We start from the raw sequence: 25,734 nt of genomic DNA, 5'->3' as shown, positions 1-25,734 counted from the left end.
GGTGAGTAGGAATGGGTGAGGGACTGAAGGAAGAACAGGAAGGGTACTCTCAGTGAGTTGCGGGAATGTGATTGCTTTTGGTGATTGCAAAGAGTACCCATATTAAAAAAAAGAGTACACCTATTGATTTTTCAGAGTCTGTTCCTTGTCTCTGGAACCTGTGACAGTTTTCATCTGCAATTGACTGTGTATAGCAATGGGAGCCTCACTCTTCACTTGTTTAAAAAGGCTCTGTCTGTCCCCAGCCCAGGAGCTTTTAATGAGACTCAGCTCAACACAGGGGCTCTAAAATTTAAGAACTTCTGAATTGGGGCCAATAATGCAATAGCCTTCCATTTGGTGATGGGAGAAAGGAAAGAGAAGCCAATATTTATTGAGCTCTGGGTGTTCCGGACATTGTTATGTGTTTTACATGGGTTATCTCATCCTGTCTGTGATTATTCGTGTTGTTTTCACAAGTGATTTCAGCACAGAGTATTGGTGGGCTGAGCTGGGTGGGGGTGGGAAGGCCAACACATGAAGGGGGTCCTCAAGGGACAGCCTGGCCAGACTTGTGAGGGGGACGTGAGGGTCGTTGGGAAATAGGGCCCAGCTGGTGAGCTAGGACTTAAAATTTCCCTGAACTCCAAACACTCAGTGTTCAAAGTGCTCTCCACTTCTTAATTCCCAACCCTTGTATCGATGCTACAGTATCTGATCCTACTACCCAAGGTTTGAGTCAGGCTTTGCACTATTTTCAAAACCGATCCATTATAGTTGCCCCATAATGTCCAGGGCAAAGATAAAGAGAGGAAGTTAAAAAAATAGAGGAGAAAATGGGGAAAAAGAAGAGTATGGATGCAAGTTTTCCAGGGACCTAGGCAGGGCAAGGCACTGAGTGAGCTATACCCCAAGACAGGGAACCTGAAACTGCATCTCTGTCCTCAAATGGCAATGGTTTTGGCTTATGAAGCCAGGCACTTGTGGCTCATGCCTGTAATCCTAGTTACACAGGATACTGAGATGTGAGGTTCTTGGTTTGAAGTCAGATTGGGAAGGAAAGTCTGTGAGACTCTTTATCTTCAATTAACAACCAAAAAACCAGAAGTGGAGCTGTGACTCAAATGGTAGAGAGCTAACCGTGAACAAAAAAGCTCAGGGACAGTGCCCCATCTTGAATTCAAACCCCAGCAACAAAATACACATACAGAGAGGAGGGGAGGAGAGAATGAATCAATACTGGCTGTAATTTGGCCACTCACCAGACTGAGATCTGAGTATCACAGTTCAAAGGCAGTCTGGGCAGGAATGTGTATAAGACCCTTATCTCCAATTAGCCTCCAAAGAGCCGAAATGGAAACATGGCTCAAGTGGAAGAGAGCTATCCTTGAGCAAAATAAGGGATAGTGCCCTGAGTTCAAGTCCTATTATTAGAACAAAAACAACCAAACAAAAAGAATGATATTCAAAGATGCAAAAAGGTACTAGGTACCAGGAAAGTTCAGTGGAACTTTGAGAGGAGCAGGGAAGAGTTCTGGGTGGAGGACGGGCAAGCAGATCGGGGCTGTCTATGCATAAAGCACATTGGTTCCAGGAACTCCCTACCACTCTTCTCCATCTAGATGCTTATGTCAAAGGTTGTGCTTGCTGGGTAGATTTCTTTTCTTTTTTGAAGTCAAAGTTTTGTTTTCATTCAGTTTTCTCTCACCACTCTCTGTGTATGCTTCTATGTATCAGGAGGGATCACAGTATAGGATCGCTTGCTAATCAGTGGTAGGGACAAGATGACAAGGAGAGTGGGATGTTCCATTAGAAAATACAAGGCTGTGTTTGATTTCGGTACTCTGTGTCTTGATTTGGGGAAGGGAAGGGGAACAACAAAATGGTGAGACAAGGGACAAAGGGGGAACCAATGCAACAGCGATACAAGGCAATCTGCTGGAAATGAACATTACAAGTTGTGGGTGGGGTAGAGTTAGGAAGGGAGGGAAAGTGGGAGAAAAATGAGGGAGGGGTAACAATGTTTGATAAGAAATGTCCTCCTCATCTTACGTATGTAACTGTAACCCCCTCTTCAATCACCCTGACAATAAAATTAAGTTAAAAAAAAGAGAAAATACAGGACCTGATTGTTGCAGAGTCCGTCTATGAATCAAGTGTAAGCATTTGTCTTCCCTCCTCCTCAACATTCTTGATTTTTAGTCATTAATGACTTTTCTTCAATGAGTATTGAAGCAATGCTCATGTAAAAAGAGGCGTGAGGGGGAAAGTCGACATGTCGTGCTATTTCAATTCATGGGGTTCTATTTAAGTCTTAACAGTGCCTGAGTCGCTCTTCAGCGCTGAGCTTGGGGGCTGGGAGTGGCCTTTCGTGCGCTGAGATGACTAACGGGTTGGTTCAGCTGCATGTGAAGTAGTCCTCAACATCTCACCATGGATTACAGGAAAGACCTTCTGGCTCAAGAGCTTGAGTTGTTCCAAGGCTCCCTGGGGAAATGTCCCACAGTTTTGTTTCTAGGCATTTCTCATTCACTCTTGGGGACTTTACAGACTGTCCCACTCTGGAAGTTGATTAACAAAACTTTGTCTCCTACCTGACCCCTTCGTTTTTCCACATAGCTTTGCTGTTCCTAATTCCTGACTGGTAGTGGTCCAGTCATAGCACAGCCTGTTCTAAGAAATGACTATCAATTTCCATTCTTGGGGCAGGTTTCCCTGGCCTGCTGAATTGGGGCTGTTAAAGATCCATTGTTTCAGATCACGCTATCCCACTCTGTAAAGAGCCAGGGGAGATACTTTCCTCTGTTCTCAAATTGGAAGCTATGAAGAGAACTGGTATGTATGGTGTGTGTTTGTTGGTTGCTTGGTTTGTTTGCTTATAAGCGTGAGTCAGAATTTGTTCTAGGCATTATAAAGTGCACAGTTAGACTTCTACCTTATTCTAGGAAGCACATTGGACTTGTTGATATGGAGTGTGACTGCTAACTCTGGTCATCTGTCTATCTGTATACCTGTTTCTGATCTCACCTCCTTTTCCATTATTTTATTCTATCTTGATGTATGGTACGCATCTGTGTTTATAATCTTAAGTATATATGTGATATTAAAGCTATAAAATATAATAATGTTATATATGATACATGGTATAATATAATATACATAGAATATATTATATATAATATTTAATATGTTAGATAATATATACTATTAATATAATAGTAATATATTATTCTATAGGACTCTATTGTAATATAGTATAGCAATATATTATAATATATTGTATATATTATGTAATATATGACATATAAAACTATATAACATAAATTATAATATTACTATATAATATATTTTTAGAATTATTATATGAACATAATAATTATAATGTATATTTATAAAATAAAATTGTACAAGACATAAATATTATATATAATTATATAATATAATTTATATTATATAGTATACATATAATATATGCTATAAATATAATATATTTTACATAATATATAATATATGACATATGTATTATTATATATCATGTAGGTATGTAACATATATATTGTATATAATATATTAATATGTAATTTATGTGTAATATATAATATGCAAACTATATTATATATTACATTATACATATTGTACATATTTTTTCTCAGAGTAAATTGAAAATGACTAAAGTAAAAACAAGCAAGTGAAAAAATTCTAATATTTTGGGACTTTGAGAATAAAGGTAGTTTCTAGTGTGACAGTTACAGTACAGTATCACTTAGAAGGAAAGTTTTTCAAAAAATTATTTTAGCCATCCTTAAGGAGGAGAAATATTGAATCAATTCGAGAATGCTTACCAGGGAAATCTTTCCTTGACACAGTGTGTTCTGCAAATAGCTCAATCTTTTTTTTTTTTTCCTTTCTTGATTGAAATCTAGAAAGTAAAACATGCAATATTCTGGAGCACTTGGCTGGGTGCAGGTTGGATTATGCACAGTGGTGATTCTTGAAGTCTGGAGACCAGTCTTAGGGCCCAAATGTTAGGCAAGAGAAGTCATAGCTCTAGATATCTGGAGTCAGGGAAGCTGCTGAGGGAGGTCTGGCCACGGTGCTGGGGGCCAAGTTCAGAGGTAAGAGTAGAAGTCTTCTGGCTAAGCTTCTTTCTAGAACCTTAGATTGGGAACTGTTTGGAAATAGAATATATTTAGACACAATTCATTAAGATGAGATCCTACTGGATTACAGTGACTCTCAAATCCAACTTGACTAGTGCCCTTAGAAGAGAAGAGGTAGAGACACAGAGACATTGTGGAGAGGACCACCGGAAGACAGGAGCAGAGCTATGCTAAGTGAAATGAACTCCAAGGCATGGACACAAGAGGGTTTTTGTTGTTGTTGTTTTTAATGTACTCTATGATTTCTTGTTTCTTTTGTGCATTTTCCCCTATGGTTTATCCCTTGTTGTCTCTATACTTATCCCTTGTTGTCACTACATTTATCTGAATTAGGGAAGGGAAGGGGAGTAAGAGAATGGTGAGACAAAGGACAAGGGGGAAACAGTGATTTTCACAAGACAACATGTTGGAAATGAGGTACATAACCTGGAGGGGGAATGGGGGGGGGGAAAGTAGGAGAAAATGAGGGTGGGGGTAACAAGTTCGACAAGAAATGTACTTATTACCTTCTTATGTAACTGTAACCCTTATGTAACTGTAACCTTGACAATAGAAAATAAATGGATAAATACATAAATAAAGAACTGTTTGGGGAATTGTCTCAAAAAAAAAGACAGATGCAGAAATCAAAGCAATGATGCCATGGGCCAATGAGTGCTAAGGATTCTTGGCCATCTCTAGAAATGAGAAAGCTATCATGTAAGTAGAATAAAGCATGGAAACAAGCCCTACAAAAAGCATGGAGAAGAGTTCTCCAGGTAAGTGACACAGGCCTGAGATGACATGTGCTGGTCCCATTCAGGTAACAGCAGGGGCACCAGAGTTGCTGGAGTGAGGTGGACCAGGGGAAAAGTAGTAGTGAAGGTTAGAGATGCACTGCAGAGTCTTTTGTTGTTGTTGTTGGTTGTGGGGCTTGAACTTAGGGCCTGGGCTCACTCCCTGAGGTCTTTTTGCTCAAGGCAAGTGCTCTACCACTTTGAGCCATGGATCCACTTCTGGCTTTTGAGTGGTTATTTGGTGATATCAATATCATGGGGACTTTTCTGCCCCAGCTGGCTTCAAACTTCAATCCTCAGATCTCAGCCTCCTGGGTAGCTAGGATTACGGGTGTGAACCACTGGTGGCTGACCTGCAGAGAGTCTTGAAGGCAATAACAAGAATTCTAACTTTGCCTTAGCCATGATGGGGCCTTTCAGGAGCAAGTGACATGTCCAATGTGTAACTTTACTTGGTCTGTTTGTTGTATGGAGAAGAGGTTGTCGTGGAGGAAGAGTAGAGTTCAAATGAGGAGACTTAAAAAGAATCTATCTGTGAGAGGTTTAATGATGGCATGAGCTCAGAATAGTGGAGTTGGTGAAATGTGATCAGATTTTAGAACTATCTTGAAAATAGGATGACAAGATTTGTTAATACATTTTCTTGGGGTACAAAAGAGAGAGAGGAAACGAGATAGAGACAGAGCATTTATCTCTATATTCCAAGGTTCTTGCCAAAGGAACTAGAAGATTAAGCTTGTTTTTACTAGGATAGGGAAGAGTTGGGGAGGTGAAGATTTCAGAATTGTGGGGAACCCGGAGTGCTGCTTTGGATGTATTAAAATGGAAATGATCATTAAACAAGATGGGCGTTTGTTCAAGGCTTACAGACAGCCTTCTCATGGTATAAATTCTCTGGGAGGTAATCTACAGCAGTGCAACTGACTGGGTAATTCATAATGAACAGGTACTTATTTCTCACAGTTCTGAAGGTTGGGAAGTTCAATATAAGTTCAATGAGGGCCTTCTTACTGTGTCTTTACATGGCAGAAGGTGGAAGGACGAGAGAGATTGAACCTACTCTCACAGACCTTTCTTTTTTTGTTTTTGTTTTTTGTTTTTTGTCTGGTTGTGGGCCTAGGCGCTGTCCCTCAGCTCTTCAGCTCAAGGCTAGTGCTCTATCACTTGAGCCACAGTGCCACTTCCGGTTTTTTTCTTTTTTGCTTATGTGGTGCTGAGGAATCGAACCCAGCGCCTCATGCATGCAAGGCAAGCGCTCTACCACTGAGCCACCTTCCCAGCCCATCACAAACCTTTCTCTATTGCCATTAATACATAAGCATCAGGAGAGCTCCCCTCACTTACCACACACCTTCCTAAAGACCCAACTGACTCCATGGCATTGGGGATTAAACTTCAAACACATACAGACCACAGCAATGACATTTAATTTCGTAAAACTAGATAGAACCACATAGAGAGTGGCAGTAAATAAAGTAGAAAAAAAGGTCTGAGCTGCGGGCATTCCAAGTTTTAGGGGTTATGAGGATGAGGAGAAAAAGGAAAGGCAAATTGGAACAAATCAATGGAGTAGAAGAACAAGGAAGTGTGGTCTGCTGGCAGCTGGGTGAAGAAAGCATCTCAAAATGAAGAAATAATGTATGAAGTGAGAGCTGAACTTAGCTTTGGGGTTAGAAATGTGATGGTCTCCAATGATCTCACTAAGATTTTCTCCTGTTCAGGGAGAAGGACAGTGAGGAGAAAAAGGTCAGACATCTCTTGGGAGGAATTTTTACTATCCAGGAAGGCAGAAGAGATGGGTTGCTCATGCCTGTCATCTTAGCTACCCAGGAGGCTGAGATTTGAGGATCATGGTTCAAAGCCAGCCTGGATAGGATTTTCTGTGAGACTCTCTGATCTTCAATTAACTATAAAAACCCAGAAGTGGAGCTGTGACTCAGGTGGTAGAGCACTAACCTTGAACACAAAAGCTCAGGGATGGCACCCCAGCCCTGAGATCAAGCCCCAGAACCACCACCACCACCAACAACAACAAAAGAAGAAAGACAACAACAAAAGAAGGAAAGAAAAAGAAAGAAAGAAAGGAAGAAAGGAAGGAAGAAAGAATGAAAGGAAGAAAGAGGAATGGACATAGAGATACAAGAGAGTAAGGGTCATAGAAGGAGTTATTTCTCTATAGAGCAGTTAAATACAATACATGCAAAACTATTTATATATAAAATCCAAATTTATTTAGACTGATAATTAAGTCTAAAATTTCATATAGTGAAAAGTCTTGAATTGGCTTCATAATCTTGGCAATAGCATTTATATTTGAAGAAGACTTAGTTAAATATCAGTTGGTCTACGCAAAGTGTGTAATTTCTAAGTTTATTTCCTTTGATTTAATTTGGATTTTCAATTTCAGTTAACCCTTTCCAGGGAGAGCCCTCTCCAAATGAATACTTACTTAGTGATGACAGAAAGTATTCTTTTTAAAAAATACTTATGGGTCTCTGTGTCAGAATATACAGAGAACAATTGAAATTTACATTAGAAGTATGGGAGGGAATGACAAAGAAATAGTCCCAAGCCAGGTAAAGTGAACCTCAGGGTGTAGCAGGCCTGAGATCTGAAGGAAACTCATGGACCACTTTGCACAGAATTCTTTTGTTGCTTCTTGGGCCAATGGACTCTTCTGCTTTTTCTCAATTGTTGGTGTCTTTTTCTACATCAAGACACACTTACTCTGAACGACTTCCAGCTTTCTAACAGCAAAGTCACTCAGATCATACTTATTTGCCAGTGCTTCTGGTTCTACAGAACCCTATGCCTGCTCTCTATGTACACCAAAGCCTTTTCCTTTTCCCATTGGGAAATTCGGAGGACTAGACTTCCTAGTCTCCCTTACAGTTGGATGGAGAACAAAGGAGGAGGGTGGGGGTAATTTAAGTCACTTACAGTCTGGCTTGACACTGATGAAAATCTAGACAATCTCTTCCTCTTACTTTCTGTCTTCCTGTATCCACTGGCCAGATGACAAAGGTCCCCTGGAAGACGAAGGTCCCTGGGCCCTGAATGACTGGAGCGGGGTATCACCTCAGAGAGCATTATGCTGTGGCATGTGCAGGAAATGAGCTCCTATTATACTGACCCTCTAATACTTTCCAGTTGTTGGTTCCAGTTGAGAGCCTTACCTTGATTTTAAGACAGTTCCTTTAGGTAGATACAATGCTTGTTGAATTTGCATCCAGATCTAGAAGGCTCAGAAGGTAAGGATGGGTGTGTACATGGTTTAACTTGAACCATAGCTACCGAGCATGCTGGATTTGGGGCATTTATCTTCTAAGCTTATTGTTGGCATGAATGGGACCATATTGGGAGGTAAAGAACTGTTTGCAAATAACTTTCCATAACCTTGTAAGACCCTTTCCCTCAGAAAATTTATGCATTTATGCTACCTTCATGTCCCCAAACTCTCCTGGGTTGTGGTGAAGAGAAGCAAACACCCAGGAATACTTTCATGTCTGATACTTTTTCATGTATCATATTATTTAACTGAATAGTAATCCAATGAAAAAGTATTAACTTCAGGTTATAGATGAAGATATTTGTTCAAAATCAGGCTCATGAAGTAATAGAATCTGTCGTTAGGCCTTTTCACTCAAGAGAACTTTCTCTTTCCACTCCACTCTTCTCAGCTCCCCTCAGGGGAAGAAGGACAGACACCCGCCACCCTGAATCGGACGTTATCCACACTTAGGTATTAGAGACCCAGGCCTCTCTTCTCTCTAAGTCTGGTGAGGGGAGCAGTCGTCTACCTTAGATTCTGAGGATGCAACACCAGAAGCTGACTCTTCTTTCTTCTTCAGCTCTGTAATTCAGAATTCAAGGTAGCTATGATCCAATTGGCTGGAAGACTGGATGGTCAACCATCTTGAGTCCATTTTGGCAGCCATGTTCAGTCCAACAGAGGAAAGACATGGAACTTCTGTCAAGGGGAAAAGGTGCAGGTCTTCAGGGTGATCTTGGTGGTTCACATCTATAAAACTTGGCTCACATATAATGCAACTCTAGAGTTTAAAAAGTGTTTCTACATAGATTATCTATTTCTTTTTGGTGTACTAGAGATCGAACCCAGGGCCTTGTGCATGTGAGGCATTGCTCTACTGCTGAACTTCATTCTGAGGCCTAGATTATTTAATCCACAGAGAAATCTTGGGTGGTAACAGGGAAGGAAAGATCACCCCATTTCAGGGTAAAGTAACACTCACTTATGTTGTCCAGCACCTCCAGTGCTTTTGGAGAGCAGATCTAAGAGAGACCTCCAAGGCTTAAAGATTACAAATCCATATCCAAAATATAACTGTGAAAAAACATCTCATAAAACAACCCCCCCCTCCAACCCCAAATGCATCTGTGACAGTCTCCAGACATTGTCTGCTAATTATCACATGGCCACTTAGGGTGGGAATTGGAAATGTGTGTGTGTGTGTGTGTGTGTGTGTGTGTGTGTATGTGTAAGAATGTGTAACTTACAAAATCAACAGCTCTTGTCTTACATCATTTTCCACTGCTATAGCAGAGTACTTGAGATAGGAACATTTATAAAGAATAAAGGTTTATTTAGCTCATGGTTCTGGGGCCTGGGAAGTTTAAGAGCTTGGTAGTAGCATCTACTTAACATGTGGTAAAGACTTTCTCCCTTTAACCTGTCATGGCAGATGGTCTCACATGGAAAGACAGAACAAATGTGCTAGAGAGAGCTGCTTTTCTAACCAAACCACTCCCTTGATAGCCTATTAATCTATGGGGAGATTAATTAATCATGCCACACAGTCCCATCTCACATACCATTAACATGAACATGAGGATTACGTTTCCACGAGAGAATCTGGAGGACACAGTTCAAACCATAGCAGCCTTGCAAGCTTCAGAATGTAGTCATCTGCATGGGATTCTCTGTCACATTCTACAAAGTGTTGAGCTTAGTTCTGTCACGAATGTGACATACTAGGTTGTCCTTTTTCTCCAGGACTCTCTTTTTCACATTTTTCATTTAGTTCCTTTTAAAGTCATTCTTTCTGTATCTCAAAGAAATGAGGAAGCCGGGTGCTGGTGGCTCACGCCTGTAATCCTAGCTACTCAGGAGGCTGAGATCTGAGGATTGCAGTTCAAAGCCAGCCTGGGCAGGAAAGTTCATGAGACTCTTATCTCCAATAAATGACTCAAAAAACTGGAAATGGCACTGTGGCTCAAGTGGTAGAGCATTAGCCTGGTGCTGAAGAGCTGAGGGACGGTGCCCAGGCCCAGAGTTCAAGCCCCACAACTGACAAAAAGAGAAAAAAAATGAGGATACTTGTGGAACTTATTTCACACTTGTTCTGTGTGGCAATCACACATTATCCTTTTGTGGGGTTCATGATTTATTTATTAGAAATATGATTTGTATATTATATATTGTGGATGCTTTTTCAGTGGTTGTGCTTCTCAGATGTCATGTTCTCCCAAGAAATATGTCTGTCTGTCACTGAGATTCAGGTTAGGGATAAAGTCCAGGTCCTACTCAGTGCCCCTCCTGGTGAGCTTATGAAATAGGAGGCATGAGACATGGGGTGTGAACCCCAAGCACCACAGAACTGCTGCACCCGGTGTCATCCAGGCAACAGGCTGTCATGTTCCCAGAAGCGGTACTGGGAGAGGAGACTAGGGAGCATTGGTCTGCTGTGGGATGTGTAGGAATGCAGAACGGATGTCATAGGGTGGTTAGTTAGTTTGTACTTATTTTCCTCATGGTCCACCCTGGTAGGACTTCTGCATTCCATTTGAGTGACTTCAGGGTCCCAGGTGACTTGGGCTGTTTCCCATCACAGTGGCAAGGGGCAGGGAGTGTTCTTCTCACTCATGGAAGAGAGGGATGTGGGAAAGAGGAGAACTGAAAGGTTCTTCACGGCTGTACCAAGTGACCATTGCCTTAAGATGCTGCCACAGCTCCTACCCTCCTCCAGACTGTGGTCTACTATCTTGGCTACTGGTTCTCCTGGAGGTTATGTGACTGTTCTCAGGGGTTGCATCTGGGAGCAAGGAAAGCAATAGCCAATGCAACTTTGCCATCCTCTGTGGTGTCCACAGCACTAAGAGAAAAGGGAAAGATTCAATCTGTGACCTCCTCTCATGATTCCAGCCTGGTACTCCGATTCTTCGATACTTGTTAGCTTTGAAAGTCATCTAAAGACCATGCTGTCTGTGTGAATGATAGGGTTTCCAATTTTAAGGCTCATTTTCAATTTATTAGCTGTTTTTCTTTTAAAAAGTTTTTACTCAAGAAGTTAAGATGAAAACTATAGTTCCTGTTAAGAAGGTAGTGTAGGATATGAAAGCATGTTTCATTTCGGTACATTTTATCAGAGTCGGGAGTTGGCATGATGGTCACCTGTAATGGTAGGTGGTGTCCTAAAATTTTCTATGTGCCCTCTGTGGGCTCGTGGATATTTATTTATTCAGTGTTTTTAATCAACCATAGCCATTATTGTGTTTGGACCCAATTTGTCATGAATTTGGCCAGGGGAACACCTTTCTGGTTGGGGGTCTGTGTAATTTTTGGTGGCCTTTTATCCTCCTTTAATTGCCAACTGTTTCCTTAACTCTCTTCTTTCTCCCTCCATCCTTCTCTCTCTTTCTTTTTCTCTCTTTCTTCCTCCATCCCTCCCTCTCTTTCTTCCTTCCTTCCTTCCTTCTCTTTCTCTCTCTCTCTCCTTCCTTTCTTTCTTCCTTCCTTCCTTCCTTCCTTGCTCCCTCCCTCCCTCACTTCCTCTTCTCTTCTCTTCTCTTCTCTTCTCTTCTCTTCTCTTCTCTTCTCTTCTCTTCTCTTCTCTTCTCTTCTCTTCTCTTCTCTTCTCTTCTCTTCTCTTCTCTTCTCTTCTCTTCTTTTCTTTTCTGCTGGTCCTGGGGCTTCAACTCTTGGCCTGGGCCACAGCACCAATTCCAGCTTTTTCTGGAGATAAGAGTCTCATGGACGTTCCTGCCCTGGCTGACTTTGAACTGTAATCCTCAGATCTCAGCCTCCTCAGTAGGTAGGATTGTCGGCATGTGTCACTGGCACCCGGCTATGTACTTTTCAACTTAATGAAATATCTCTGATTGATCTGGCATTTTCCTTGCTCTGATGATGAGTTCACTATTTCCTTACATTTTTCTGCCTCCCTTAGAGACTGGAGGTGTGAATAAGGAGAAGGGATCTGGCAGTTGACTCTCTGGGGTGCTGTGCTGTCAGTAACTAATTATATTAGGACGACTATATGGACAGACATGATCAAGTGACTGCTATGTAAATGTCATTGTGCTGCTTAGGGGTGAAGAAGGCATTCCCAATCTTCTACAGCATACTGAAGTTCACTCTAGATGTACATAGAGCTGCTCTCCAATCCAGGGCTTGTAAAAGTAATGCATTAGGGGATGGTATTCCCTTTTAAGAATGAAAATAAGTAAGTCAAGGGAAGCTACTACGAATTTTAATGAAACTAGAGAGAAGATAGCATAAATAGTTGTTCTAGATCTGGATTCTAGAGCCTAATGTTCTTCCATTGCACAAATTTAAGGGAAAACTATATGTGACAATGGATTTAATGTGTTTGACTGTTTGAAACATTTCCCTCATTGTTTGACATTTCTTTTTCTCCTTCCTTCCTTCCTTCCTTCCTTCCTTCCTTTCTTCCTTCCTTCCTTCCTTCCTTCCTTCCTCCTTCCCTCCCTCACCCCTCTCTTTCTTTCTTTCTCTCTCCCTTTCTCTCTATTTCTCCCTTCCTTTCTTCCTTCCTTCCTTCCTTCCTTCCTTCCTTCCTTCCTTCCTTCCTTCCTTCCTTCCTTCCTTCCTTCCTTCCTTCTTCTCATCTTTCTTGGATCCTAACATCTTTTTCCTTCTTGTGTTCCAGGACATTTATTTACTCCTTGCTCACTAGAGGGAGACCTTTTCCAGCTGTTCTGGTTCTCAAAGGAATTCTCTTCTGTACTATAAATGGATTCCTTCAAACCTACTATCTGAGTTACTGTGCAGACTATCCTGAAGAGTGGTACACAGACATGCGGTTTAGCTTGGGTAAGTGACTCCAACCACTTCTCATCTTCTCCAGCCGTCATCTGTTTCTTCCCACAGTGAAAGTCCCTATTGCTTCCCCCATCTTACTAGAGTAACCTTCTCAGGATCACCTTCTCAGCCTCTCATACCTCTACCGGGGGTCTTTCCTTTATATGGCAACCAGAGAGATACATTTCCCAACATCCCACCCCATTTTCCTGATTTATTTTACCTCATTTCCTAAGCTCGCCCTGATGACTTCATGCTGGCCTGGAGATGGTCAGGCTTACCCTGCCTGAAAGCTTCTGTCCAAGACTCTGTCTCTGGCTACGATGTTCTGCCCCATCTAGCCTCAAAGCTTACTCCCTCCTGTTGTTCGGGTCTCTACCAATTTAATTCCACTTTACCTAAAAGAATGGAAGATATTGGTCAATGAGTTTTTCCTCTCATATTTTGTGAGAAGAGTTAAATCTAGAAACCTGTTCACCCACTCCTCCAGCAGAACCTCGAACCCTATGTTAGTACCATTCTTCCTCTTCTCATTTTTAGGTAAATCTTAGCGTGTGTGAAACCCTCCAAATCAGGATACATTTGTTTATATTCTCTCCTTGCTTCTTTGCCAAGGTGTCTTCCTATTTTTTTTGGGAATGGGAATCAATATTCACAGCGACTACACATTGCATCAGCTCAGGAAGCCTGGAGAAATCACTTACAGGATTCCACAAGGTAAGGCCCCCTTGTCCCAGGGACTACACAAGGAGAAACAAGTAGAGAGGGGCATAGAAGGCTAAAATGCACAACAAACACCTCCTGGAGTGCCCCTGAGTTCCCCTGCCATACCTGTGCCCTCCACAGCTCATCTACATTTCTCCTCTGAACCCAGAGACTCAAGAGAGCTACAAGAGCCCACAGGAAGGAAGATCACAGGACTGTGAAGGTGGGAGAGGGGATCAGGCAGGGGTATGGGAGGCTTGATAGGCTGCAACCTAGTTGCAGTAGATAAATAAGACTGTCATCTACAGAGTGTGATCTTTTCTAATTTAGTACATGCAGCTATAGATTTCAGTGCTATGTGAATATGGTGGAATGTGCTTATAAGAACCTGGATTGGTATGATCCACTATGCAGCTGGGTTACAGGTTATAACCTGTTTATATACTCTCATACTTTTACTTTTGGAAATTTTTTTTTTGCTAAAAACAAACGCACAAACACACATGTTAGCCTAAGCCTACACAAGGTCAAGATGATCAATATCATCTTGTCTCAATGGAAAGCCTTCAGTGATTGCTGCATGCATGGAGCAGAGGGCTCCTATGGTAATGTTTCTTTTTGGAATAGTTGCTTGTGAGTGTTTGCATGTAATGTTTTTATACATAGAAGGAACATATTCTAAAACAACAGCAAATAGGAACTTAGTGAGAGTATACTCTAACATAATAATCTATAATACAGTATAGTAATATATGTAAACCAGTATACACAAGTATTATTATCAAGTATATACCATTATGTCCTGTCCATAATTGTATTACTATGCCTTCATGTAATGGGTACTACAATAAGTTTCTACACCAGCATCGTCAGAGATGTGTGAATCACATACCATGGTAGAGCACTATGACTGCTCTGATATCACTAGGAGGCAGGAATATTTTATTTTTATTTTGTTTTATTTTATTTTATTTTTTTATTTTTTATTTTTAATGAGGCAGGAATATTTTAAAAAGTGATTTTGTGAGTTGAACTCAAGACCTACTTACTAGGTAGGCATTGTACTACCCGGGCCACAGTGTCTACCATTTTGGCACTCATTTTTAAAAATAAGATCTTGCTTTATGACCTGGCTGGTACACTTCTCACATAGCTGGGATGACAGGCATATGTCAACACATACAGCTATTGCTTGAGATGGAGATTTGTGAACATTTTGCCTGGGCTGGCCTTGAGCTGTAATCCATCTACTTTCTACCTTCTAAGTAGCTAGGGTTGCAGGCATGAGCCACTTGCTTGGTGGTGATAGAAATTTTTGAAGTCCATTATAATCTAACAGGACCACAGATATATAGGTTGCCTTAGTTGATAGACTGGCATTATTCAGTACATAACTGTACATTCTTAAGAGATGAAGAAACAGCTATTTGAAATATCAACTATTCCCAAGAAATCAGAGTGTGGATTTAACAAAGAAGCAGGTAAGAATGAATTTCAAGTAATTTTTGAACTTATTCAGATAGACGTTTTCCACTCTTTTTTATAAAATTTATGAACTACATTAGGTGTGCAAGGAGGGGTTCACTGTGACATTTCTGTATATATACATAGCGTACCTCATCAAACTCCCCACCTCCCTCACCTCTCTTCTCCCTTAAAACAATGACAATAGGTTTCGTTGTTCTATTTTCATACATGAATATAAAATAATTTGACCATAATCACTTTTATTCACCCTGTCTGTTGGTCCTCATCCTCCCCTCAGATACCTACCTCCCAATATAGACTGTTTTACTTTCCCATAATACTTTATTTCATTTTTAAAAGCATCTGTTAATCACATAAGGGATTTTGCCATGGTAATTCGCTAGTACATATATTATAATTTAGCCAAATTAACCATGTATTGCTCCTTTCTAGATATGAATACAGTCTTTTATTTATAACAAATTTTGTGACATAGTAGCGTAGTAAAGTGTACATTGCTATCCTTTGGTTAAGGAAAATTACATATGAACTAACAATTTGATTATTGTTAATGCTATGATAGCATCAACCACCAAGAAAAATAACACAGTAGGTTGAGAAAACTATTCCCTGTATTTAGAGATAAACTTAGTATATTCATTGATGTAAGAGAAATTTGGAACAATGATCTTATGGACTTTTGCAATAGATTAATGGTTCTCATGCTCAAGAGAATTGTAAGCAGGGAACCACTGATACAATGCTTTCCTTGGGCTCTGATATTTTAAGTCCTCACTCAATAACTAGATAGAAAATAGAGAAAACTCTTAATTATCATATTGCCAAAGTTAGTTTCTAACTTTGAGTTACAATAGTCGATTATTTAAAATCAGAACATTTTATATAATTACAAAAAGAAAAAAAATGACACTATGTTGAAAATGAACTTTACAACTTCAGGGGGTGGGGAGGAGGGAGGAGTTGGGGAGATGGGAAGGGAAGGGATGACTGGGAAAAATCAAAGGAGGGGGTAACAATGCTCAATAGGATATGTATTCATTACTCTACTCATGTAACTGCAACCACTCTATACAGTATCTTCACAATAAAAAAAAAAAGAGAAGAAAAAATGTGAAGCCTTCCAGTATGAGCCATAAAGTTTAGGGGTGGAGGTATTATCATTTTCTTTTTTTGTGTGTGAGGATATATTTAATATCATTAGAAGTAGCCAATTTCTCGATCCAGTGCTGAGAGAGGAATACCTGATTGGATACCATGAAATGTTTGAAATCAACAGAGGCAGACTTTCCCAGTCTTCAGCAGGACTGCCACTCTCCATTCCGGCTTTGATCTGAGTGCTTTGTAGAGATAGGGGGCCCTGTGGAGAAGTGATGTGCAAATACGCCAGGGGAATCTACTCATTTCTCACAGCTGCTCAGATTTGTATTGTAGTATTGCCCTTTGCGTGGTTGAATGTGCAGTATACTGACTGACAGCGGAGTGTCAGGGGGAGGAGTGGGAAGGCAAGAGGTAGCCTTACTAGAACAAAACACAAAGCAGACTTGCCCTTTCAATTTATTTCACCAACTTTTTGTCATGTATTTATTTATTTTTTCATCTTTAGTTTCAATTCATCATGTCAGTTTACAAGTGATCTATATCACCTCCTTCACCATGCTCCCCATTTCTTCCAAACCCCCCTACCCCTCAGTTTTTTTGAGTTCCATTTTCACATATCGAATGTTATGATTGTATTTCCCACCCATCCTCTCTTCATTCATCTATTCCCTCTCCTTGACCTTGAGCTCCCCTTCCCCACCAACACAAGTCCCACATTCCTAGTATTCATTTTGGTAAACTGTGAGCTGTTCAAAGGAGTCACACGATTGGAATACTACCCTGCATTTACCACACATTAGTCAATACATTTGTGCATATAAGCATTTGACCCTGTATACTTTTACATGCAAATTTGGAAATTAGGTCTCGCCTCCACATGTGAGGGAAAACATATTATTTTTTCTAGCTCCTAAAAGTAGACGTCCTGCACCTCTCCCTTGTCCTGCCCAAAGCTAGTGGCCCAGCAGTTGTTGGAGATCTGGATAGAGTCCATCAAGCCACTCCTCAGTATTCCAGAATGGTCTATGGCCAACAGGCTGCTGTTGTTTAGTTTTCCTCTCTGCCCTAGGGGATTCCACTGAATTCCTAAGACTTGGAAGAAGCCTTAGTCCTACAACGGTTTTAGCTATTATTATGCACTTTGGAGGAAAATGGAGCGATGTGATGTTGCAACAATTCAGTTCTGAATTCTGACTGCTGATTCTTCTGCACACAGGTGGCTTGTTTACCTATGTTTCTGGAGCCAATTTCCTTGGTGAGATCATTGAATGGATGGGCTATGCCTTAGCCACTTGGTCCCTTCCTGCTCTTGCATTTGCATTTTTCTCACTTTGTTTCCTTGGGATGCGAGCTTTTCACCATCACAGGTAAACTTTCCAATAGATGTGGCATGTATTTACATAGCTTTTGAGGTTTAGAAACCTATGATATCCATGGACATAAATACATTTGGAACAACAATCTAGACTGTTAAATTCTGACTTTGCAGGCTTTTACTAAAGTTAGAATTTCGTAGGTGATAGTGGCAGTGGTATTTCTTTGCTAAGAGCAAAAATAAATTCATGTAAACAAAGGAGGAGGCTACAATGCTTGATAAGAAATGTAGTCATTATCTTGCCCATGTAATTGTAACCCCTCTGTACAGTATTTTCACAATAAAAAAAGAAAAAGATAAAAAAATAAATTCATGTAGACAGAGGCACCTGAGTTGACAAATGGAAAGCCACTGTGCCTATTTTCTTAAGAGAATTTCAAGGAACTTCGTATATGCACATGAAGTGGTTGACTGAGGATTTATGCCTGGTGATGGTTACTTTTTGGCATGAAGATAATAGTTAATGAGCTAAGAGGCCATTTCTATACTTCAGTTCCCTAACCGCTAGACAGCACTTCCCAGATCTTTATAGATAGATTTATAGCCAGATTCTCAGATTCTCCAATCTGGCTGTCACTGAGAAAAAGCACTAGCTTGGTACTTAGGTAGCTACTCTTTTGGGGGCCATTTTTTATTTTATTTTTTGGTCAGTTGTGGGGCTTGAATGTAGGGCCTGGGCATTGTCCCTGACTGGCAGCCATTTTTAAGGCAAAGTTTGGTACTAATAGATCAGGTATTCTCAGAGCCCTATAAACTGCTGGAGGATTATTTACCCTGGAGGTGTGGCTGTGTTTCAGGTACTCCTTTGCTTCCCTTACCCTAACCCTCCATAATTCAACCAACACTTTCACTGGCTTTCTGGGAAGGTAGGGCAAGCAACTGTCTATGGGGCAATTTGAGGACTGCTCCATCTACTGGTTTGTACTGGGATTTCAGGTTTTTGTAGCTTCGAAATCTGGTTTATATCTTTAAGTTAAAAAACAAATTATTATAAAGGTGATGTGCAGGGGGGTTACAATTATATAAGTCAGGTAAAGAGTCCATTTCTTTTTGGACAATGTCACCATTCTCTTGCTCTCTCCCAGTTTTTCCCTTCCATCCCCAACCACAAGTTGTATAGTTCATTCTCAACGTTCAGTGAATACCATTGCTGAATTAGTTCACCCTTTGTCCTTCTATTTTCTGTGCTTTCCCTTACATTCCTGGTTTCTAGTTTTACTAACCCCACTAGCCAGTGGTGAGGTACATACAAAAGAAATCAAAGAAAGTATCACTGGGCAGGAAAGGGTAGCATATATGATGGTTAGTTGCTTTAAACACAAAGGTAAACTGTAGATCTATTCCCTAACATAGCTTCTGTCGCCAGAGCCTGTCCAGATTTCTGGAGACTGAGAGGGAAGAAATAGATGAAGGGATGGGACCAGGATCTGGGGACACCCTCAAGCTCTTTCCTTGGTGTCTTAGGTTGGCTAATAATTCATCTCATACCTTTGAAGGTTAAATAAAGAACAGATTCTTTTCTTCTGAATGGAATGTATGAACTAGGGTCAGAAAGTTTCCTTTTGATCTACTCCTCCCATCCGTGAGGTTTAGCAGGGGAGGGTGGCCGTGATGGCCCTCCCACTTCCAGAGGGTCTGTTGCCCATGCGGAGGCAGAGAGAATGGGCTGGGGGAGGGCATTACCCAGCACTTGGAGAGACTCTGGGAAAGTTATACTCCATTGTCTTTGGTCAGGGGAGGGACTTTAGTTCCACCAGAAGTTCCCAGCTGGTGCAAAACTAAATCCAAATGGAGGCCATCTGGGTGTGTTGCACTGCCAAGAGGGTGTCTTTTTTTATAGGGCTGAAAGGGCTTTGTGAGGGCGCTTAGGAAACAAGACCAGGCATTCCCACAGGAGGTCACACGTGGGGGTCCTCTCAAACCATAGCACTGAGACTTCTTGTATCAATTATGATATTTTAATCCTCCATTTGCAGTGTATATTGTGTCTCGAGGGCCACCAGCTTCAACTAATTAGGAGGACAGTCTGGTAAAAGGGTTTTTACAAGGTGCATTAGTCTCCTTGGTCTGCCATAAGAAATGATCCAACCTTCGTGGCTTAACACAACAGAAATTATTCTCTCTGAGGTCAGATTTTGGAATCAAGGTATAACCAGGGTCATGTTCTTTGGGATGACTTGAGGAAAGAATCCAGCTTCTGCCTTTGACTTCAAGAGACCTTCACTGGGTATCTCTTGTTTCTGTCTCTCTTCTTTCAATGACACCAATCATACTGAATTGTGGACTGGCCCTGCTCCGTTGTGACCTCATTTTAATTTATTATGTCTATAGTGATCATTTTCCCCCAATAAGATTACATTTTCAGTTACTGGAAATTAAGACGTTGATCTATATTTTGGAGAGGAATAAAACTGAACCTATAGCACAGGGCTATTCTAAGATTTCATGAAGAGATATTTTTTTCCAGAAGCCCTGTTGATTCTCTGGGATTAGCCTAGCCTGTATTCTCTGGGGGAACTCTGGTTCCATGTAGTTCTCAGCTAAACCTAAATGGATATTTCTTTCTGGCTATTATATTAAAAATTCTAATAAATACACATAAGATTAAATCTGTCCTTTTAACAACTTTAAATGTAAACTTTGGTCGTGGTAAGTACATTTATAATAGTGTGGATATCCATAGTGTGGATGTCCATCACCACAGCCCTCTGGCTGTTACTTCCTATTTCCCAACACAAAAAAGTCTCCATTTACTAGACACCTGCTGTGGGGAAGGGAAGGATAATGAGCAAATGGCCACTTAGAGTAGCTAGATGCTCACGACTAGGCTCACCTGTAACCAGGTTCCCAGATAATGATCACTTTCTTGTCTTTCAGGTTCTACCTCAAGATGTTTGAGGACTACCCTAAATCTCGGAAAGCCCTTATTCCATTTATCTTTTGAAGAAACCAAATGGAAAAGAGAAAAGCTTCTGCAAAGAAAGCTGTTAAGTTGCTGAAACTGTAATGGAAACTCTAACTCACATATATGTGTGTGTGTGTGTATATATATATATATATGTTAGAGTTATATATGTAAGATATATACATAAATATGTATATAACTTACATATATATGTATATATGTAATAGTAGGACTCTTGGTGTCTTGACAGCAGCTTGGGAATGCTGAAGAGTGCCTGCTTATAATTTACAACTGGCCTACCAGGGAACTCCATCTGGATTTCTTCTTACTAGGACTTTCACAAGACCTCTTCCAAATGGAGACATTTTCTTTTTGGCTATATCTCCTAGAAAGTGCAAAACTTCTTCCTTGTGGCTTTTTTTCCATTGGATGAGCTGAGTCTGTGGCTTTTCCCTCTGTGTCAATGTGAGCCATCTGTAGAGTCTAGGCTCAGGCAGGTCTTGTGGAGCTTATTAGGGAAGACATTTTATCCTAATGGAGACTAGCAGAGATGCAAATTCTGAACCCAGAGACCCAGAGCACACTCACTCCTAAAGTAAAACCTAGCCATGACTTCTTTTTTATTTAGCTAACATTTATTTACTAGAAAATGCAGACCTACAAAAAGGAACCTCTCTTTGTCTTGCTGAAAATGTACGGGCACATGAACCTTAGTTCAGTTCTGTGCTGTATTGATGAACACCTTAGTCTTCCAGAAGATTCCACAATCTGAATTTGAGATACCCCAATTTGACCCAGAAAACTGGTTGAATTTTTCTTGGAGGTTTTTCTGACCACAAAGAGAAAGACATGGTCCTGAATGACTACAGAGAGAATAAAGAAATGTTTTACAATAGACCTTGCAAATTCTCATACTCTGGGGAACCAATAGGAATAACCAGATAATGACAGCATGCCAAATAAGGGAAATAAATGAGTCTCATCATGTGCTATCTGCCGCACTGAGACACCTGCAGTGATGCGAAGTACATCAGAAGCCCCGAGCAGCAGCTTCCTTTTGGCATTTTTTTTCATTGCAGTCCTCAGAATCGGTTCAAGAAGATGCGTCCCAGGGCTAAGTTGATCATCTTCCCTCACAGGACCCAAACACAGAAGCTGAAAACTACAGACAGACAGACAACTGAGCAGAAAAAAAACCAACCTATTTCATTTAATGTGGAAGTACTAAACAGTTCAATTTTGTTTGCACTTGAATGATCAACATTTAAAAAGTAGGAGGTTTCTGCATAAGATGCTGGCATTCTAGTTTCCTTTAAAAAGTTGAAGGGAAGGACAATAGATAGTAATGGGGGTTAAATATGAACAAAAGATATTATGTGTATGAAAATATAATGAAACCTATGATTGTGTACAGCTACTATGTGCTAACCAGTTGGAGGATCCTTAGACACAGAGCCTGCATTCCTGAATATGAACTTGGGACTGTGTGGCTGGTCAGCATTTGAGTTTGTAACCTTTCAGAAATGGAGCATCCTGCAGACAGCCCCGAGATACTGGCTCTCTAACGAGGGACCACACACAGAATCAGAATATCTGAAATATTTGGATATCTGAATGTTTTCGGAATATCTGAAAATATTTGTCTCCTTAACCCTAGGTTTGTGGTAAGCATTAGCCCTGTTCAGTTTGAGAACCGAGCACAAGGTTTAGCAAATGGGATGCTAAATGCAGAAATTCACTGTGTAAGATACTTAGGTTGAGAGAGATCTGAGGCTGGGGTAGATTACGGAAAAGTACAAATTGCAATTACACAAATGTGTGTTTTGCTGTTCATTAATGTCTCTCTCAAATCCTAACTGTTAAAAATCATTTTATAACAAGATCCTGAGACTTCTAGAGATTTTTTTTTCAATGTATAATGTTATGTTTTCTTTCATTTTCTCTCTTGGTCTTTGGTGTTGCTTTCTTTTTTTTTTTTTTTTCTCTCTTCATTTTGCAAACCTGAAATTAAGGCCTGTGAGCAGGAAATAAAGAATACTTCCAGAGCTTCTCAGTTATAGCTCAGAATTCCAAGGAAGTAAAGAAAGACGCAGGAAAATAGGCCCGATTCTGGGGTTACAAAGGAAGAAACATACTTAGTGTTTCAGCGGTGTTCCATCACTGTAGTAAATACCTGAGACAAATCAACTTACATAGAGAAAAGGTTTATTTTGTCTCACAGTTTTGAAAGGCTAGCCTTTTCTTACTGCAAAGCAGCACATGGTAGAACATGTAGTGAAGCAATTGAATTTTCTCCTGGACAAGAAGGACGGTGAAGGAGGGGGGGAGATCCGAAAAGATGCACCCTCCAAAGGCATGCTTTTTAGGGATCTACTTCCTCTAATCACTTCCCAATAATCCAATTGTGGGGGGGGGAGGAGTAGGGAGGAGCAGAGGAAGAGGAAGGGTGTCCACATCTCCCAGTGACCCAAAGACTTCTCATTAGGTTCCACAAAGTTCTAGTTCCTTGCAGTGTTGACAAGCTGGAGAACAAGTCCTAGTGCCTGGGCCTTAAGGTAGCGATGAGGTACATCACCAGGTGTAGCTTTGAGCTCACCTGAAATGCGGCTTTTAGTTCAGTCCACGATCCTTTATCTTATTGCCGTGTAAAATTCCAGGACACTCCTTGAAATGTAATGAGAGCATAATAAAAGGTAGCTAGACACCTTTGTCCTGTTCTTTTTATTCTCAGGACAAAACTGCTGTTGGGCAATTACATGTTTCTGCCACTAGAGGGCACTTTTAAGAATTTTATTCAGATTAGTTCTGATTTATTGAGGCAACTGATATGCTTGGGGCAAAAATTCCCTACAAAAGTCCAATCATTTTTGCCATTTCAAGTTGGCATGATAACAGGCTTTCTTAATTAAATATAATATAGAATTAACCCCACATAATTGGAAAAATCTTACCTTGGTAATTGTATTTTTAGTGCCGTAAAGGGCCATTGTTCTTCAAATCAGTTTTCTTTGTTTAAAGTTGGAATAAATGTGTATTAAATACAATAAAAGTCTGAACATGTACTGATATGTAGACCTATTTTTTCTTATCTCTCCTATAAAATAAAGTGCTGTAGAATAAGGTTTCTTGGAGTGGTTTTGGTCAAAATGACGTAACAGTGAGGTAAAAAAGTGTCCTGTCTGGCTCACCTTGTTAAGAAGTTTTCACAGAAAAAGTATTTGCTGCAGTCTTTATAGAAGGTAAGTATTATTTTTTGGATGTTGAGGACTTAGACTTAAGAAGCTGAAAGCAGACTTAAGCACCAGTCAGCCCACCCCTTCATGGTACAGATGGAGACACAGAGACGGAGGGAATTAAAACGCTTCCCGAAGTTCATGGCAGTCTCAGCCACAGCAAATCTTTATCATGGAGGGAACAGAAGTCCTTTTGTTGTTTTTTTCCTAAGGCACAGCAAATTTCCAAGAGAGACCCAGCAGAGCTGGATGGATCTGAACCCACTCCACTGGGGATCACTTGTTGAGCATTTACTAAATAAAAAGGGTTAGTGGGGATTGACCGCAGGGCTCTGCACTGGGTAGGCATACACTCCGATTCTGAGCCACAATTACAGCCCTAGGATGTTGAATTAGACACCATGCTTGTCCTTCAGGAGCTGTCATTTAGAATGTTATAGAACTCATAGAAAAAAGTAGAGCTTGTGTTGGACCACAACTTATCCATATACTTGCTTTTTTGTGCATGTTTGTGATCAATCCATTTCTCTCATTCTGTGGAAGGATCGGGCCTAATGCTCTAAACCTAATTGTCTATAGAGTGCATAGTTTGGTGTGTGTTCAGTAAGGAGAAGGTTTCTACTTGAGTCTCCCCTTATTTCAAGCTTCCTTCATAAGGAACAATAACGGTTCCACTATTCTAAAAGGGAAAGGAGCTCTAATGAGAAATTGCAAGCAAATAGTGATTTAGGATGCCTAAGCTCTCCCAAGAATAAATAAATAATCCCATCATTTTACAGCTGTAGTTTTATGATAGCTGTCCTGACTCTCAGTGGTTACCTGTGGTAACTGCACTAAGAGGTAGATGTTGGAACTGAGGGAGTGGATCTATGGAAAGTCAGTTGTTTTCTTGTCTGGCCTTTGATTCTCTAATAGCCTGTGGGCAGAGGTCCAGGCAGGGCAAATAAGTAACAACAAATGTACCATGAATCATTCCAGAAAAGGCTGCTGATTGTTTTTTTATAGCATTTACACTATCCTATGATGAAAGACAGAGGCATGGAGCCAGACAGTAATAAGGGTGCTCGAACAATGTAATAGTTCATTGAGTGGATTTTATTTCCAAGTGAGATATACGTTCATGATTCCCACACAACCACTGTGTTGTAATCTTATGTTGTTTGCATTAAGTCTCATTTCTTCCCATCAACCTTGGCTTGGGATTTGGATGATTAAATAAGTGGTTGGGGAAAGTTAAAGAATCCACCAGGGTCCTTTTGTCCTGAGCTTGTTGAGTTCTGGGTTTGGTTTTGCTGAGCAGTCACTGTCTGTGTAACCAGGAGTTCTCAGTCAGAGCTAGCTCCAGAGATTCAGAGGTGTGAAGTTGGATACTTTCCAAATGGAGAGCTAGGTAGTGGTGAGGGGCAGAGAAAGGTGTGTTATGTGGCATGGGCACACTGCAGGGAAAGGCAGAGGAAGCATACAACCCTATCTTTGGGGATTCTGACATGAACTTCAGGTTTCAATAGAGAAACAACTGGGACAGTGAGGTGAGAGTTCTGGTCTCAGAACTGGTTCATCAGTTTGGGATAGCGAGGTATCCTCTAGTCATGATAAGAAAGGACTTGCTTCACTCTCTTCAGAAGATGGTGTTGATTAGTCTGTCCTACCTTTCTTGGATCCAAAGTGATATTGCAGGGGAGGGAGAGCTAGTGAAGAGAGGGAGTGGAGGGAGGCAGAGAGACTTAGAGGAAAGAAGACAGGCTGGCAGGGATGCCAAGATGCTAGCCTGCTTTTAGTTAACTTATGAGCCCAAGTAAGGAGTGAGTACTTTTAAGCAAAAGCAGTTTGTAAGTACCTATTATATTTTGAGGGAATATGCCCTACCCCTTGCCACATTGCAAGCTGACAAGGTGAAGGCAAATGGGAGATTCTGTGGAGGACTTTCAGTGAAGTGAAACCAGGGGCCTTGAG

The 25,734-nt window shown here is 40.7% G+C and overlaps 1 protein-coding gene across 1 annotated transcript in view; it reads left to right on the top strand.

Annotated features, from left to right (window-relative positions):
- The window catches only part of Srd5a2 (steroid 5 alpha-reductase 2), a 34,340-nt gene extending 10,702 nt beyond the window's left edge, over positions 1-23,638 (top strand). Inside the window, exons 2-5 of the mRNA XM_070024999.1 lie at positions 12,826-12,989; positions 13,593-13,694; positions 17,485-17,635; positions 20,521-23,638. Of these exons, the coding sequence (XP_069881100.1) occupies positions 12,826-12,989; positions 13,593-13,694; positions 17,485-17,635; positions 20,521-20,587 (484 nt within the window). The 3' untranslated portion in view covers positions 20,588-23,638. The remainder of the gene's footprint in view (positions 1-12,825; positions 12,990-13,592; positions 13,695-17,484; positions 17,636-20,520) is intronic.
- The last annotated feature ends 2,096 nt before the right edge of the window (positions 23,639-25,734 follow it).

The sequence above is a fragment of the Dipodomys merriami genome, unplaced genomic scaffold (genome assembly GCF_024711535.1).
Source record: "Dipodomys merriami isolate MVZ:Mamm:240054 unplaced genomic scaffold, mDipMer1.0.p SCAF_17, whole genome shotgun sequence".
NCBI classification, from domain to species: Eukaryota; Metazoa; Chordata; class Mammalia; order Rodentia; family Heteromyidae; genus Dipodomys; species Dipodomys merriami.
Note: the sequence above shows the minus strand (reverse complement) of the source record. Positions and strands in the feature narration are given on the sequence as shown.